This window comes from Poecilia reticulata, chromosome 16, assembly GCF_904066995.2.
Source record: "Poecilia reticulata chromosome 16, P_reticulata-male-v2, whole genome shotgun sequence".
In the NCBI taxonomy this organism is placed as follows: Eukaryota; Metazoa; Chordata; class Actinopteri; order Cyprinodontiformes; family Poeciliidae; genus Poecilia; species Poecilia reticulata.
In genome coordinates, this window is record NC_088845.1 from 22060723 (window position 1) to 22073442 (window position 12720).

General features: G+C 37.8%; 2 protein-coding genes across 3 annotated transcripts in view; both read right to left on the reverse strand.

Annotated features, from left to right (window-relative positions):
• LOC103478394 (F-actin-uncapping protein LRRC16A) overlaps positions 1–6164 on the reverse strand; it is a 58698-nt gene extending 52534 nt beyond the window's left edge. For both annotated transcript variants that reach the window (XM_008432219.3, XM_008432217.3), the window contains exons 1-2: positions 5522–6164; positions 1419–1516 (exon numbers count right to left, since the gene is read on the reverse strand). In XM_008432219.3, coding sequence (XP_008430441.2) covers positions 1419–1516; positions 5522–5561 — 138 coding nt within the window. In that variant the 5' untranslated portion in view covers positions 5562–6164. The remainder of the gene's footprint in view (positions 1–1418; positions 1517–5521) is intronic.
• A 2122-nt stretch (positions 6165–8286) lies between these two features.
• LOC103478393 (tumor necrosis factor receptor superfamily member 6B-like) lies at positions 8287–11506 on the reverse strand. Its single transcript, XM_008432213.3, has 5 exons — positions 10221–11506; positions 9518–9899; positions 9232–9411; positions 9022–9103; positions 8287–8923 (listed from the first exon to the last, which is right to left on the reverse strand). Exons 1-5 carry the CDS (start codon positions 10227–10229, stop codon positions 8698–8700), a joined length of 879 nt encoding a protein of 292 aa, XP_008430435.1. The 5' UTR covers positions 10230–11506; the 3' UTR covers positions 8287–8697.
• Between the last annotated feature and the right edge of the window lie 1214 nt (positions 11507–12720).

Genomic DNA, 12720 nt, shown 5'->3' on the forward strand with positions numbered 1-12720 from the left:
TCATTTAGCAAAGAGGGTGTGAGAAAATAAGGCTAATTACTTTCACCTCTCTCTCTCTGTTCTTGGTCCCTACAGACGTCTTCCAAGGAGTAATATTTAGGTTTCCTAAAACTAGGTTTCAATAATGTTTGGAATAGCATGAATAAGGTAAAGATATGTCCGAAGCAGACCCTGGCTGTGTGGGTTTAATCTCTATGAGGCTCCAAAGTTTTCCTTCATTTTCCACATAGTGCAATAAAACTGAAATCTCCCTTCACCACTTAGACTTGCACACCTAAAAGGCTTCCATCGTGTCGACAGACACGAGCTCATTACAGTAAATCTCAACAGCAACAAAAAGCTTTCCGACTCAGTGGTCAAGTTTATAGACGCTGTCGAAACACTAATTTACTAAAGGAGCTGCTGACTCCCAACCATCATCATCTTATTATCCCTGCGCCTCTCAGATGCAGCCAATATGCATTTTTAATCACCAACCATGAATCAATTATTCAGCAGTTGGTGAATTTATGTCTCTTTACCAAAAAGGTAGTAATTGAAGCAGTCGTTTGATTAATTTATGTCGGTCATCCCACCAAGAGAAAAAACCCCAAAACAAAATAAAAGTATTATTTACATATTCCTCGGTGTAAATGCAACACCCTATTGCCAACCATACATTCACAATTACACACAAAATCATTACTTAATTGGTAACTAGTGTTTGAAATGTGGCATGAAGTTGTTGAACTTATTTAATGATTCCCCTTTTCCATCCTGTACATCATGACATGAATAATCTTCCCATTTTCTGTTCTCCTTCTAAATCAGAGTTCCTAAACCAGGTGTAAATAATACATACGCCTACGCACACACATATATACACATATATACTTATACACACATATATACGTAAAGACATACCTATAAATACACACACAAACCTACAACCAATCCACAGTGCTTTATTATCAGTCCAAATCCATCACCCCTGTTCATCCCTATACTTTTTAACAAGAACCATTTTGAGGCTTTTCTTAAACAACTTCACTGTTAGAAACCCAGTCACCATGCACCTTTTACAAATCAACAAATTTTCTATAACCTTTCAACATCAGTCTGTGGTAATTTCAGCTTGCAAGAAAGCAAGAGGCAGCCATGCTTTCAGAAGACAACAGGAAGGCTCAGCTGAGAAAAGGCTCAACTCATTTTTATTTTTTTGTCATTTTTAGCTTTCAACACCGTCTCATACATTATACAAGGTACTTTGAAATGTTTGCTGCCAATTTGGGAAGCAAGAATCTTAGCAGTGCTAGAAAAGAGGAAGTTAATGTTGTCAAAAAACTGTACATTTTATGAAAAACATTATGACATTTTACAGCATTAAAGGTTTTACAAGTGATAATGAAGGACTTTAACGGCAGTAAATTTTGACTCACCAAAACTCTGTTCTCCGTCTTGTCTCCTTTGATTTCCAGTTTGACTCTTTTCCTCAGTGACAACTTCACCTTCCTCCCCACTGCATCCCTCACACTCTCTACATAAGGGACAAGAAAGAAAATGAGAAGAGAGTGAAACTTAAGAGGAATATCTATCGAGTCGAGTAAATATCTCGAAATATCATTGGGAATGATATTTCCCAACACAGCTCAAGATCCTATTGCCACTGGGGAGATTAATTCCCAGAAAAACTAGATGTTCAATGAAAAAATGCATTAAATCCAATTTTAATTGACTTCGGGAGAGCGGGTTTTTATTAGTTCTCATTTAATTTCCCAATCCTGAGTGGGAATATTTTTGTGGAGTTGTCAGTGAATGAGATGTGAAAAGTCCCATCAATACGAACATGTTTTTTTTCTTGAAATCCAATATACTTTAGAAATATCCTTACATTTCTACCAACAGAATTCTGATATGTTGCACCACTAATTTACAACCATTCTCATTTATATGATGAATGCTTAACTAGCACTACGACTGTTCTAAGCCATGTGTAAATGGCATTGGTTAGCCGATTCAGGTCAGGTGTAAAACAAAATGACTTGTACTATTTGCTTTTCATTTTTGAAATTTATAAAGAAAGATAGTTTTCAAATGCTATCGTGGTTTTTCTCAAACATTCTTGATGCAAATGAGTCCAGGTAAAAAAAGCCTCAAATTCTCAGTCTGCCGATTCATCCCAGAGAGAAAATCTGGAACATGGAGACCAAAAGGTTGAGAAGGATTCAAAGAAGTAAAAAAAAAAAAAAAAGAAATCTTTTTACAATATGGAATGACATGGAAAGTCGAAGAAATTCAAAACACCATTCCCAGGTCTGCCTGTTCAAGAGAGTTCATCCTGAAAGCTGACTTCTAGAGGTTTCAGAATCCTAAAAGTCATAGGATTACAAGACCTACATCACGGTCTTCCTAGATAAAAAATATATGCCTTTGCCATCAGAAAGACAATGCATAATTAAAATTTTCAAGACAAGCGTGCAGGGAGGGAATTTTTGCTTTCCATACACACGTGTAAAAATTGTGTATGGTCACTAGAAAACAGACCAGAAATAGTAAATGGCCTGAACTTGTGGTTCACTGACTGTGAACATAACCATCAGTGAAGAGGAACACTCTACTTTTAAGGACAAGGTTAGCTTTAGTGAAAGATTTGCTAAGGCGCATTGAGTGTGATGGAGATAAAGAATGAGAAACGTCACGGCATGAACAACATTGTCATCACAAATTTAAAATTTCTTAAAAAGGAATTTAAACATCATAGTTTAGTGGATTTATTAGCCCTCATACACCTGGAACCCCCTATGTGACGCACACCTATTTTTTATTTTTATAAAGAAATTAGATGCAAACAAAAAGACACGAGGCATGGTTTTCTGTTCCAATTCATTGTTCACACCCAGTAGGACCGTCATCAGCCAGACAACTGGTTTAAAAGGTATAACTGGGTCAACTACCTCTTCACACTATGCATTCACTTCACACACGCATTACAGCCGACTTCCAGCAGTATGTGCACGCGTCTGACACGGGCAGTGTTTCTGGGAGCGTACATCCGTATTGGCATGCACACGTCCCCGCCTCCAGGCTTCCACCCACCTTCATCAGATCAAAGCAACGCTAATAATTAGGTAGAAGGCGAGAATGGTTCGTCTGCCAGCCTGAAGCTTTCAAAAATAAACATCACCAAATGTGCATCCTAATCCTCAGCAGAATTGCCACTGCACAAGCACAAAGTTAAAACACATGGAGGTGAGTTATTTTTTTTTTTTATATATATATTTTATCCAAAGATGAGGCCTTTCTGAGTTTATGAGTCTGGCCATCTTGGGATCACATGCAGAAGCTATCTAGTGGTTTGTCAAATGTGGTTGTTCTGTCAATTAATGAAAGGATTTCACAAGGAGAGAGGTGACTACATCTTTATATAGAGACAGGTTGGATTGAAAAACAAGAAATCTGTGTTCCGACATAAACTTTGCTTGATCATCGCTATTCTTCACATCCATCTTACAGAAACTTGTCTCCATAATAAGTGCATATATGCCCTTTGAAGCAGGCCATGTGAGAAAACCCACACACACAGAGATCAAATTGATTCTTCACTGCTGAGATGATACAACAGTGTCCCGATTATCTCTGTTAGCTACAGCGTGATCCTACAAATTGCGTGAAATTTGCTTTGTACATCTTATCAGCTCTGCCGATTTCTTCTCTGCTAAAAATTGAGTCCCAGAGAAATGAAAATATGTTTATTCTGAAAGCTTTAAGAACTAGTTATGAAAGACTTGCAAGAGGATATAGAAAGTTCCGGTGTAACCAAGCTGAAATCATCAATTTAGTTCAGTCATCGGCATCATGAAGACATTTTTTCTTTGGGACGCATGCCAAGAGGGATAATGCATGATGCTGAATCACAGGCAGCATGGCTGTAAACAATGACCAGGTCTACTTCTCCAAACAACACCTCATGACTTGGGAGTCATGACTTGCTAGATTTCCTATGGAACAAGTAAAAAAATTGGGTCAATAAATCAACAAGACCTTCAAGAAATTCTAATGATAAAAGTCAAAGTTGCAAATATTAGGTACAAAGAAGTTGATTACTTCAAATGTTTGACGAATTTGAATGAAAGGTAACCAAAACTCTTTGGATAGAGAAAAAATATATCACAACCACCAATTGATCCAGTCTACACTCACCTGCCTTTTTATTACGTACACCTGTTTCGTTGCCAATCACACACCAGACACTGGATGAATGGCACCTTTCTGCAGTAAAAACATCCAGCAGAAGTATAGCTTCCCTTTGTGTCAGAAATGTAAAGTTCCTCCGCTTTGTTTTTCCCTCGATTCCATGCAATTTTAATATTATTGCAAATAAGCTGATTTTCTTCACTTTTCTCTTTCCTTTGTCACGTTGTGATTTCTTTGCAGCTTTAATATTTGAATTTCTAACGGTTTGGTCATCAGGGGCAACAATAGCCTATTAAACATTTTTTTCTAATTTGCATGCAGATTTTTGCTGCTTGTAACGTAAATTACAATTGTGCCACTGCACTATGAAAGTATGATGACAATAGTCATTTTAATATAATGTGCAGTTGTAGTTTCTGTCTTAGTCAAGAGGGAAACCTGAGGAGAAGACTACATCCTTAGATTCTCAATGCTCAGATTTAAAGATCATTCTGGATTCTTCTTTTGTCTTTGGTCCTTCTTTCTGCAGGGTTTTTTTTTTTTAAATGACCATGTCAGTTGTTGCGTAACTTTGGCTCAGTTTGGGGGAGTTAAACCAACAGAACAGATAGCAGTGAGAAAGAAAGAAATCTTAATGATATTCTACACCGCCTAAGGGTTTTCACGACTATGAAATAGGCCAAAAGCATCTCGGGCTTGTAAGAAATAAACTCTGAGAAACGGTTCAATATTACACCGAGGTGTCAGACACTGAATTACTCTCCCAAACAAAAAAACCTTGATCTACAGCCAAAGAGCTACAGGACAAAGAGATTATAATAAAGACACATAAGTGAAGAAGCACAAGAAAACAGAAATAATGAGGCTGCTATGAATGCTAAAACTCCAGGTCAGAGATGGGAGATTGGCCCAGACTTTCTATATAAGGAAAATAATCCTGTGAGTAATGTGCACAGCCCAGACAGACAGACAGACCACTCACATCTAAACTATTTGACTTTTCCTCCTAATATAGTCCACATTGTGAGCGTTCTGTGGCAAAGTTCCATGGATAAACAGCTTCAAGGTTCAGTGCAGCTGGACCACCTTCACATGATAAACTCTGCATAAATTGCATATATTTAGAATAATAATGGTTTGCAAACCCTACAATAATAAGAAGGAAACAGTTGTCAGTGGAGGAAAAATGTTGCATATTTAAGACGACAATAACGCAACTTTAAAGAACATAACGAATGGCCACTCACTCTAACCCAGATGGAGCGAATGACCAGAGTGGGATAAAGCAGCAGGACCAGTAATTGTTTGCAGGAGAGACTCGTGGTTACAAATCGCTGTCTGTTCTTACCCAGAAGCTCTTTAGGAACATCAGACGATTCTTCACTCATTTTTTCTGAAGAGAGATATTCCCAAACAGCGCCGAGAACTGAGTCAACACATGGAGAAGCCCTTAATTTGGAGGGGAATAATGAGGAAAGGGGAAGAGAAGTGTCAGGTGGTGGTAGTACGGTTCTCCCAGTTACATGCTCCTCTCCTCCGCTCCTGTCCGGACAATGTATCCGCGTTTTGGTGGACGCATCTCCTCTCGGTGGGTAAAATTCCCTCCGTTCTGAGGTCTTATAATAAGAACAAAGGCAAAAAAAAAAACAAAATGAGGTATTGTTTAAATCAAATCAAAGCCCGGAGCCTCGGGTGCATGAAAGGACCACTGTTCTGAAACATCTTTTCCTCCGTGGCCCTATCGGAAAGCCGTCGGTATTACAGTGCAAACCAGTAGTATTGAACGGAGCCCCTCCCCGCTCGGTGATGCCACAGCCGGGAGCCGATGCGATGCTGGGGCGTCATGGCGTGGCAGAAGGGGGCGTCGAAGATGGTGGTGACAGACTGTTATTAATGAGGCGTCTACATAGGGGGATTCTGTGAAACAGTGACTCCTAGCGGTTATGTAAGCTTACTGACCCCAAGACCTAGGAATAGAAATTGACAGTAAATCTTTAACATATTATTTAGGGAATTATTGTATATAACGAAAGTATAGAAACATAAGATTCTCTACTACGGTTAATCACAGCCATTGTAGATTAAAAAGGAGGAAATTTACACTGAATAAAAAAATAAATAAATAAATAAACAGAAATCTTGAGATTATCTCAGAAATTTTCTAAAAAAAAAAAAAAAAAAAAAAACATTTCTGAGCTTGCAAAGTCAAAAAATACCCTAGGAAAAACTCAGATGTCCATGTGTTGAAGAAACAAGATCAGTCCCAAATCCTCACACTATGACCATGTTTTGACTTCATGACGGCCTGTTGCTCGTTGGTTGAGTTAGTTTTAGGTCCGATGTAACACAACACACACCTTCCAAAAAAATACAAGTTTTATCTCACATGTCACAATTAGGCTGACAAAACTATTTAGATCAACATATATTTTGCCTGGATTGATGACGAAGTTGTAGAGTCTTATTGGCGTGAATGACATTTGGGATAATATTTTGTCATCTGCATTACTCTAGTTTAGGTAAATCCTTTTGAGTAGGGTTCATTATGTGGAGAAAATGTAGACTTTCACATGGCTTTCTGTTTTTTGGATGCATGTAAGAGTAGGAAACTGGACTGGAGCAGAAATCATGTCTACCAAAATCCCGCTGAAAAAGTTTTAAAATTATGATACCTTCATTTAAATTGTTGATTTTCCTGGATCAAACCAAACTTGGCATTCTACTTTCACAATGATTGGTGAATGATTAAAATGCCAAATTCTCGAAGCATGTACTTCCGGTACCCCTAGAGAAGTGAAACAGCGCCACCTTGTGTCCACATATTACAATTACATATGGAGAACTAAGCTGAGTTGGTGAAAACAAAGTTAACTTCATGTTGGTGCTTTACGTGAATGAAATTATAGTTCAGTATTTTTTTATTCTATCACTGAATATATGGAGACCATCAATCCTGTAAGGTTAAGCAGGAATGAATGGATGTCTTATAAAAATGAGTCAATCTGGGAAAATCATGTCAACTTCAACAAGTAAATGTATCTAACTCCTTTATGTCTTATTTTTATTACATAAAAGTGAGCAATTTGGAAATATTCATGACTGGTTTTATTGTCAATATACCACTCCATGGAAATATCTGCACCAAGTTGGAACTAAGCTTGAGTTGATTATTTTTTTTCTTCATCTGTGAAAAAGAAATGGGCTGCATTGTGTGGCAGCTAAATGCTCATTTCCCCTGCAGCAACAAGGTTCTGGCGTTTAAATTCAGGCCAGGGCCTTTATGTATGGAGTTTGCACATTCTTCCTGTGTCTGTTTTTTCTCTGAGTACTCCTGTGTCCTTCTACATTTCATATTTTAGGTTAATTTAGGTTTCTCTTAGCTGCATGGTTGTTTCTGCCAACAACAGACAAACAGCATGCATGCATCCCTATAATGACCACTGGAGATAGAAAACACCCTGCATGAATAATCAGGTAGGACATTTGAATGAAAGTAAGAAATGCATTTAGAATAATTTCATAATTTCAATCTACAGACACAACATTGATAAATGTTATCTGAATAAAAATACAATATCTTTATAGGGAAATAGTGAGCTTCCTGTGATTTTATCAAACCTGTCATTTAGCTTCTATCCTGACTGATGCTCATTGTTGAAAAATGCAAATAACTCCATAGTAAAAAGTCACTACAAATCTAATTCAGGTTCAAAACAGAAACACTGTTAGATTGTGAATTGAAATATGAATAGATACAGTTTCATTCATTCCTAAAGCCCTAATGTACATAACTCTCTGACTCATTATGTTTTCACTTCTGTTGCTGAGTTTTGATGGTGGAAGTTCTGTGATCAGATAGTCAAATAAGGAACTCATCTGAATATGTGGGTGTTTTCCTGTTATCCAATGAGTCAGACTCCCAAAAGGTCAAATTTCTTCTTGTGTAAAGGAAAGTTAATATTTTGATATGTGCATAAACTTGATTAGGAACTCTGGTTGAAAGTTATGTTTCATTAAGTAGCAGAGAAACAGTTTGCACTGAAGAAGAACCAGAACAGAACCTGAACATTGTTATCATGTAAACATTATTAAGAACATAAGGACTTTCCTGAGTTACTTAAAACAACTTGAACTTTATTTTTGTTGCCGTACGAGAACAGTTTATTATTTCAGTTTGACTTCATATAGTTACAAAACGTTTTACATTCCTTTCACAACATTCTAAAGCTTATTTTTGACACAAATATAGTTCAGTACTTCACCGGGATATTCAAAAAAAACATCATTACGCTCCTATGAATGGGAACCTGGCCCATCATACAGGAAACAAAAACAAAGAATGAACTGTTTTTTACAGACTATAGAGACATGAAGAACATTTAGTAATACTGATAACCTCTGTTACTCCCAATAATACTGCACATGATTGCAAAATTAAAAACTTTCTGTAAAAAAAAATATGTTCAGTAAACACACACAATGAGAAAGGATGTTTAAGCTCAGCACAGGCTCCCCACATGGGTTTTATAAACTGCAGGTAGGATTCCGCTGCTTAATTTCATCAAGGATGCTTTCTAGTTTAGTCCCTATGGAGCTAAACTGGGAATTCCTCATGGTTTTAGCCAGCTCTTTGAGCTGCTCTGGAGTAGCCTGGGCCAGCCACGCTCTGATCACATCTACAAGAGGGCCTCTCTGCTTTGGCAGAGCTGAGTCTCCGGTGAAATCATCCTCTTGATCCTTATGAATGATCCTGTTGTGGGGGGAGAGAAATGATGTTTTAAGCTTTAAAGAAAAGAGCAAACAATGGATAAAAAATGTCATAGCAGAAAATTTTAAGTGTGATCTCACTTGTGAATAAGTCTTCTTAAATCTCTTCTTGGTATCCTGCTCCCAGTGAATGATGCAGACAGGACTGCTCTGAGGTCATCACCTGCGGATGAGAATACCAGATGTTTCGATTAAAGTCTAAATGCCTCGCCTCACCAACACTTACTAACCTACTCTGTGAATTTCATTAGAGTTTTGAGTCGTATGACATTCCAGACTCAAGGTCCTTACCTCCATTTGCGAGACTTTCACAGGTGCCACAAACTGTGTCGTGGAATGCTGAGCCTTGGAGGAGCATGACGCTGGCCCCTGAGCAGTCCTGATGTTTTACACACTGATCAGAGGCAGAAGATGAGCTGGAAAAATACCCTTTGGCACATTTTTCACACATGGTGTCGTTTTTTGGTGTACCTACGACAGAAAAAAAAAAGTGTCATTACATTGAATTGGGAGCAATTGTGAAATAATCTAATCGTTCATATTAATACCTGACTAGGTGTAATAAAGCTGGTGTTACCTATAGCCTGAACTCCATGTCCAGGGCCGCATTCTGTGTGTGTGACACAGAAGTCCTCCATCATGTAAAACCCAGCTTTGCAACGACAGACTCTGTTGTTGGTTGAAGAGCACTCGTGCTCCACCTCCTGGTTCTGTGAGCAGAAGTTGTTGCAGTACAGACACCTGTTGAGGTAGTTCCACAGCTCCGTGTAGTGGTCGCTCTGACATGGTGCGCACTGCGTTTCCTTGGCGGCAGTGCAGTGAGCGGTGCGGTAAGATCCCGGTCTGCACTGTTTGCATTGGAGAATTTTACCTGTTGTCCAGTCTCGGTGTTGGTAGGTGGGATCCTCTGCGGCGCACAAGAGAATGCCAGGGAGCAGGAGCAGGACTGACAGGGAGAGCTGAGCAGAGAATTATTAAAGGATGAGAAATGACACACTCATTTCTAATTCTGTTCATTTTGGTCCCAAGTAATGCCATTTTCTTCTAAACATAACTTACTGCAGGTCTCAGCCATCCTCTAAAACATAATTTTTTGAAAAGTACATTACATACTGTATCTCTCAATCAGTTAAATAAACACATGAGTAACCGGCCCTTTTTTATTTAAAATGCTCTGTCATGCTTGTTCAGGTTTGGGAAAAAAATCTCTAATTTGGTATCAGTTCAAGTAAAAATATTTGAGTTTCATTCATCATTAAATCTATCATTCAGACACTCACCATGCTCATGATGTCTTCACTTCTTTAAAGTGGATTTGACATTGGGAGCAGATTCAGTGACTTTTATAAGGAAGTTATTGCGTAGGTGGTTTTTCTGTGGCGTCATCTTTTGATCAGCTTACGTTGAAAGGTCAATCTGGTTCCATGTGATGCACACATGCACAGAGATGTAAATCATGTAGCTAAGATACGCTTGTTAACCACGACTGCTACATGTGACTAAGTAGAAGAAAATCTTTTCAAAAAGCTGATTTTCTTTCATTTTTGCCTGTAGCATTGAATCATGCTGTAGTTCTAGTGAAAACATGTTTCTCCCATGTTCATGAAAATGAGGAAAGTAAATAAAATATAATGACAATCAATGTGGTGGTGTTAAAGACTCAGACCTAAATTAAATTAGCTTGGCTTCAAACCGATGCACGCTGAAATACCTGCTAAATAAACCTAGGTAGAAATGATTGTTTTGATCTGATTAATTCACATTTATAGAGCTTTTAAATAATGCAATAGATAACACGCAGACAGCGGCCTCAGCTCTTCTCAGCATGCTGGTCACTTCCTTAAAACAAAAGGTGACAGTATCTCATTACATGACATGAATTGAATGACATTCGAATTACATGAAGTAAAGATGAACACCGCTCTTTAATAACTACAAAGACATTTTTTCAACGCATTGCTAGATGATTTGCAAGTTGCTGAAGTTTTTTAAAGACGTAGCGAAAGTTTTCAAGCAACTACTTTTTTGCACAACTTGTAAAACTCCTGCTTCCCCAGCTTTCAGGAAATGTCTCTTCTCTGACATCTGCATGACTACGTGTAATTTTACTCCACTTTGTAAGATTTGAAAAACCTGAATAATAATTTTCTGCTCACTGGTAAAAACGAGGTTGATAATTTCCCGCTTTTCTTTGAAGAACACGTCAGTGACTCAGAGGTGTGAATAGTAGAACAATTTGCTGAGTTTGAAAAGTTTGAGTACGTGACTCAGACGGATGCACGTGTCATCTGTTCCTGTATTCATGGAGCACTATACTACTGAAAATTCAGTGTCAGAGTTGAACGGCTGAATAAACTAATTTTATGCTTTGCTTGACATTTTGTGATATTCTATGCTTAACTACGTAACTATGATTTTCTTCCCCAAAATGTTCTGATTGTAAAATTACTTCATTATTTTTTCACAAAATAAATTTTTTATATTAAAATCAGTATAGGGAATAAGAAAAATGTTACCCCTTTCTTTACTAAAACGTCTTACATCCACCTTTTACAATAACAGAAACTTCCATTGTAGATTCAGCTGAAAAAATGTTAGAAATGTGTGTCTACATTTAGAAGCACTTAGAAGAGTCAAATGTAAACTCATTCTCTACCAACTTGCCAAATTATCAATTTGATTTTGCCTATTTTACTTTAGACTGTTTTGTTCTCATAAGATTTTCACAAGAAATTACTGATATAAGCAAAGACACCCATTTGAACATTAGTAGAACTTAATCAGATGATGTATCATTGATGCAAAATAGATATAATTAAATGACAGCTAGTGCTGTGCATTGTCTTTGTGTCTGAACAAAGCTTTTGCAAAATAAACAGAATATCTTTGTTCTTCTTCTGGGTTGGAGCAGAGACTTGTTCCAAATTCCCCCCAAGGATGTGATTAACTTCTACATTCCAAGAAGTCGGCGCACTGCTTTACTTTAATGAAAATCTCCCGTTGATCATGGCCTGTCAGTGTTTCTTTCACTTTCACCAGAAGCATGCAGGAGGTTCCCCTGTTGACCGTAAGTGACCAGTATCCTTCTTTGAAGAGATACAAAAAAAAGTACACTGGAATAGGAAATGAATCAGCTCTTTCCCTTTCATTTATAAAACAACCATGCCATCAATACTCTGACAACAAGGAAGCTAGTTGGTCAAACCATCAAATTAGAACTCATATTCAACTGAATTCAAATCGGTTTATTTAAATCTCAACAGGTTTGTTACAGGATGGCAACGTCCGTCACCAAGTATATGTATAATGATTCGCATAAAATTTTTATTATAAATTTGTCATCAGACACGTTCACAGCGGTTGGCAGACAGAGACTGAACATGTTCCCATTTCATCGTCAATGCCTCAAGCCCTTTTGTGGGGGGTTTTGGTCGATACGTTTTGAGCAGAAACATACACATTAGTGTCCTGCTGGAGGTCATTTTGCAGGGCACTTCCTGCTCTTCTTTGCATAAAGGAGGAAGTAACTGTCCTGCTGCTGTGTTGTTGCTCTCCTACATCCGCTTCAACCTCTCCTGGTTTCTCCTCCATGCTGATAGAGCATGGGGAAATTACCCTCTCAGGCTTTTTTAGAAATATTGTAGTATCTGAGATACCAGTTGTTTTAAATAATCAATGTTTAATTAGCCAAACTTTGCACAATTTTAATACAAAGCATGCTTTAAAAGTTTGTTTTACTCTTTCACCATGTAACAGGAATGACAACATGGAATGCACTCC

What these genes read in the sequence shown, in the direction of transcription:
- LOC103478393 (XM_008432213.3), bottom strand. An exon ending in ACATGGAGTTCAGGCTATAG is followed by an intron (nt 9,412 to 9,517) that starts GTAACACCAGCT and finishes TTTCTGTCGTAG; the next exon opens with GTACACCAAAAAACGACACC. An exon ending in TTAAGAAGACTTATTCACAA is followed by an intron (nt 8,924 to 9,021) that starts GTGAGATCACAC and finishes CCCCCACAACAG; the next exon opens with GATCATTCATAAGGATCAAG.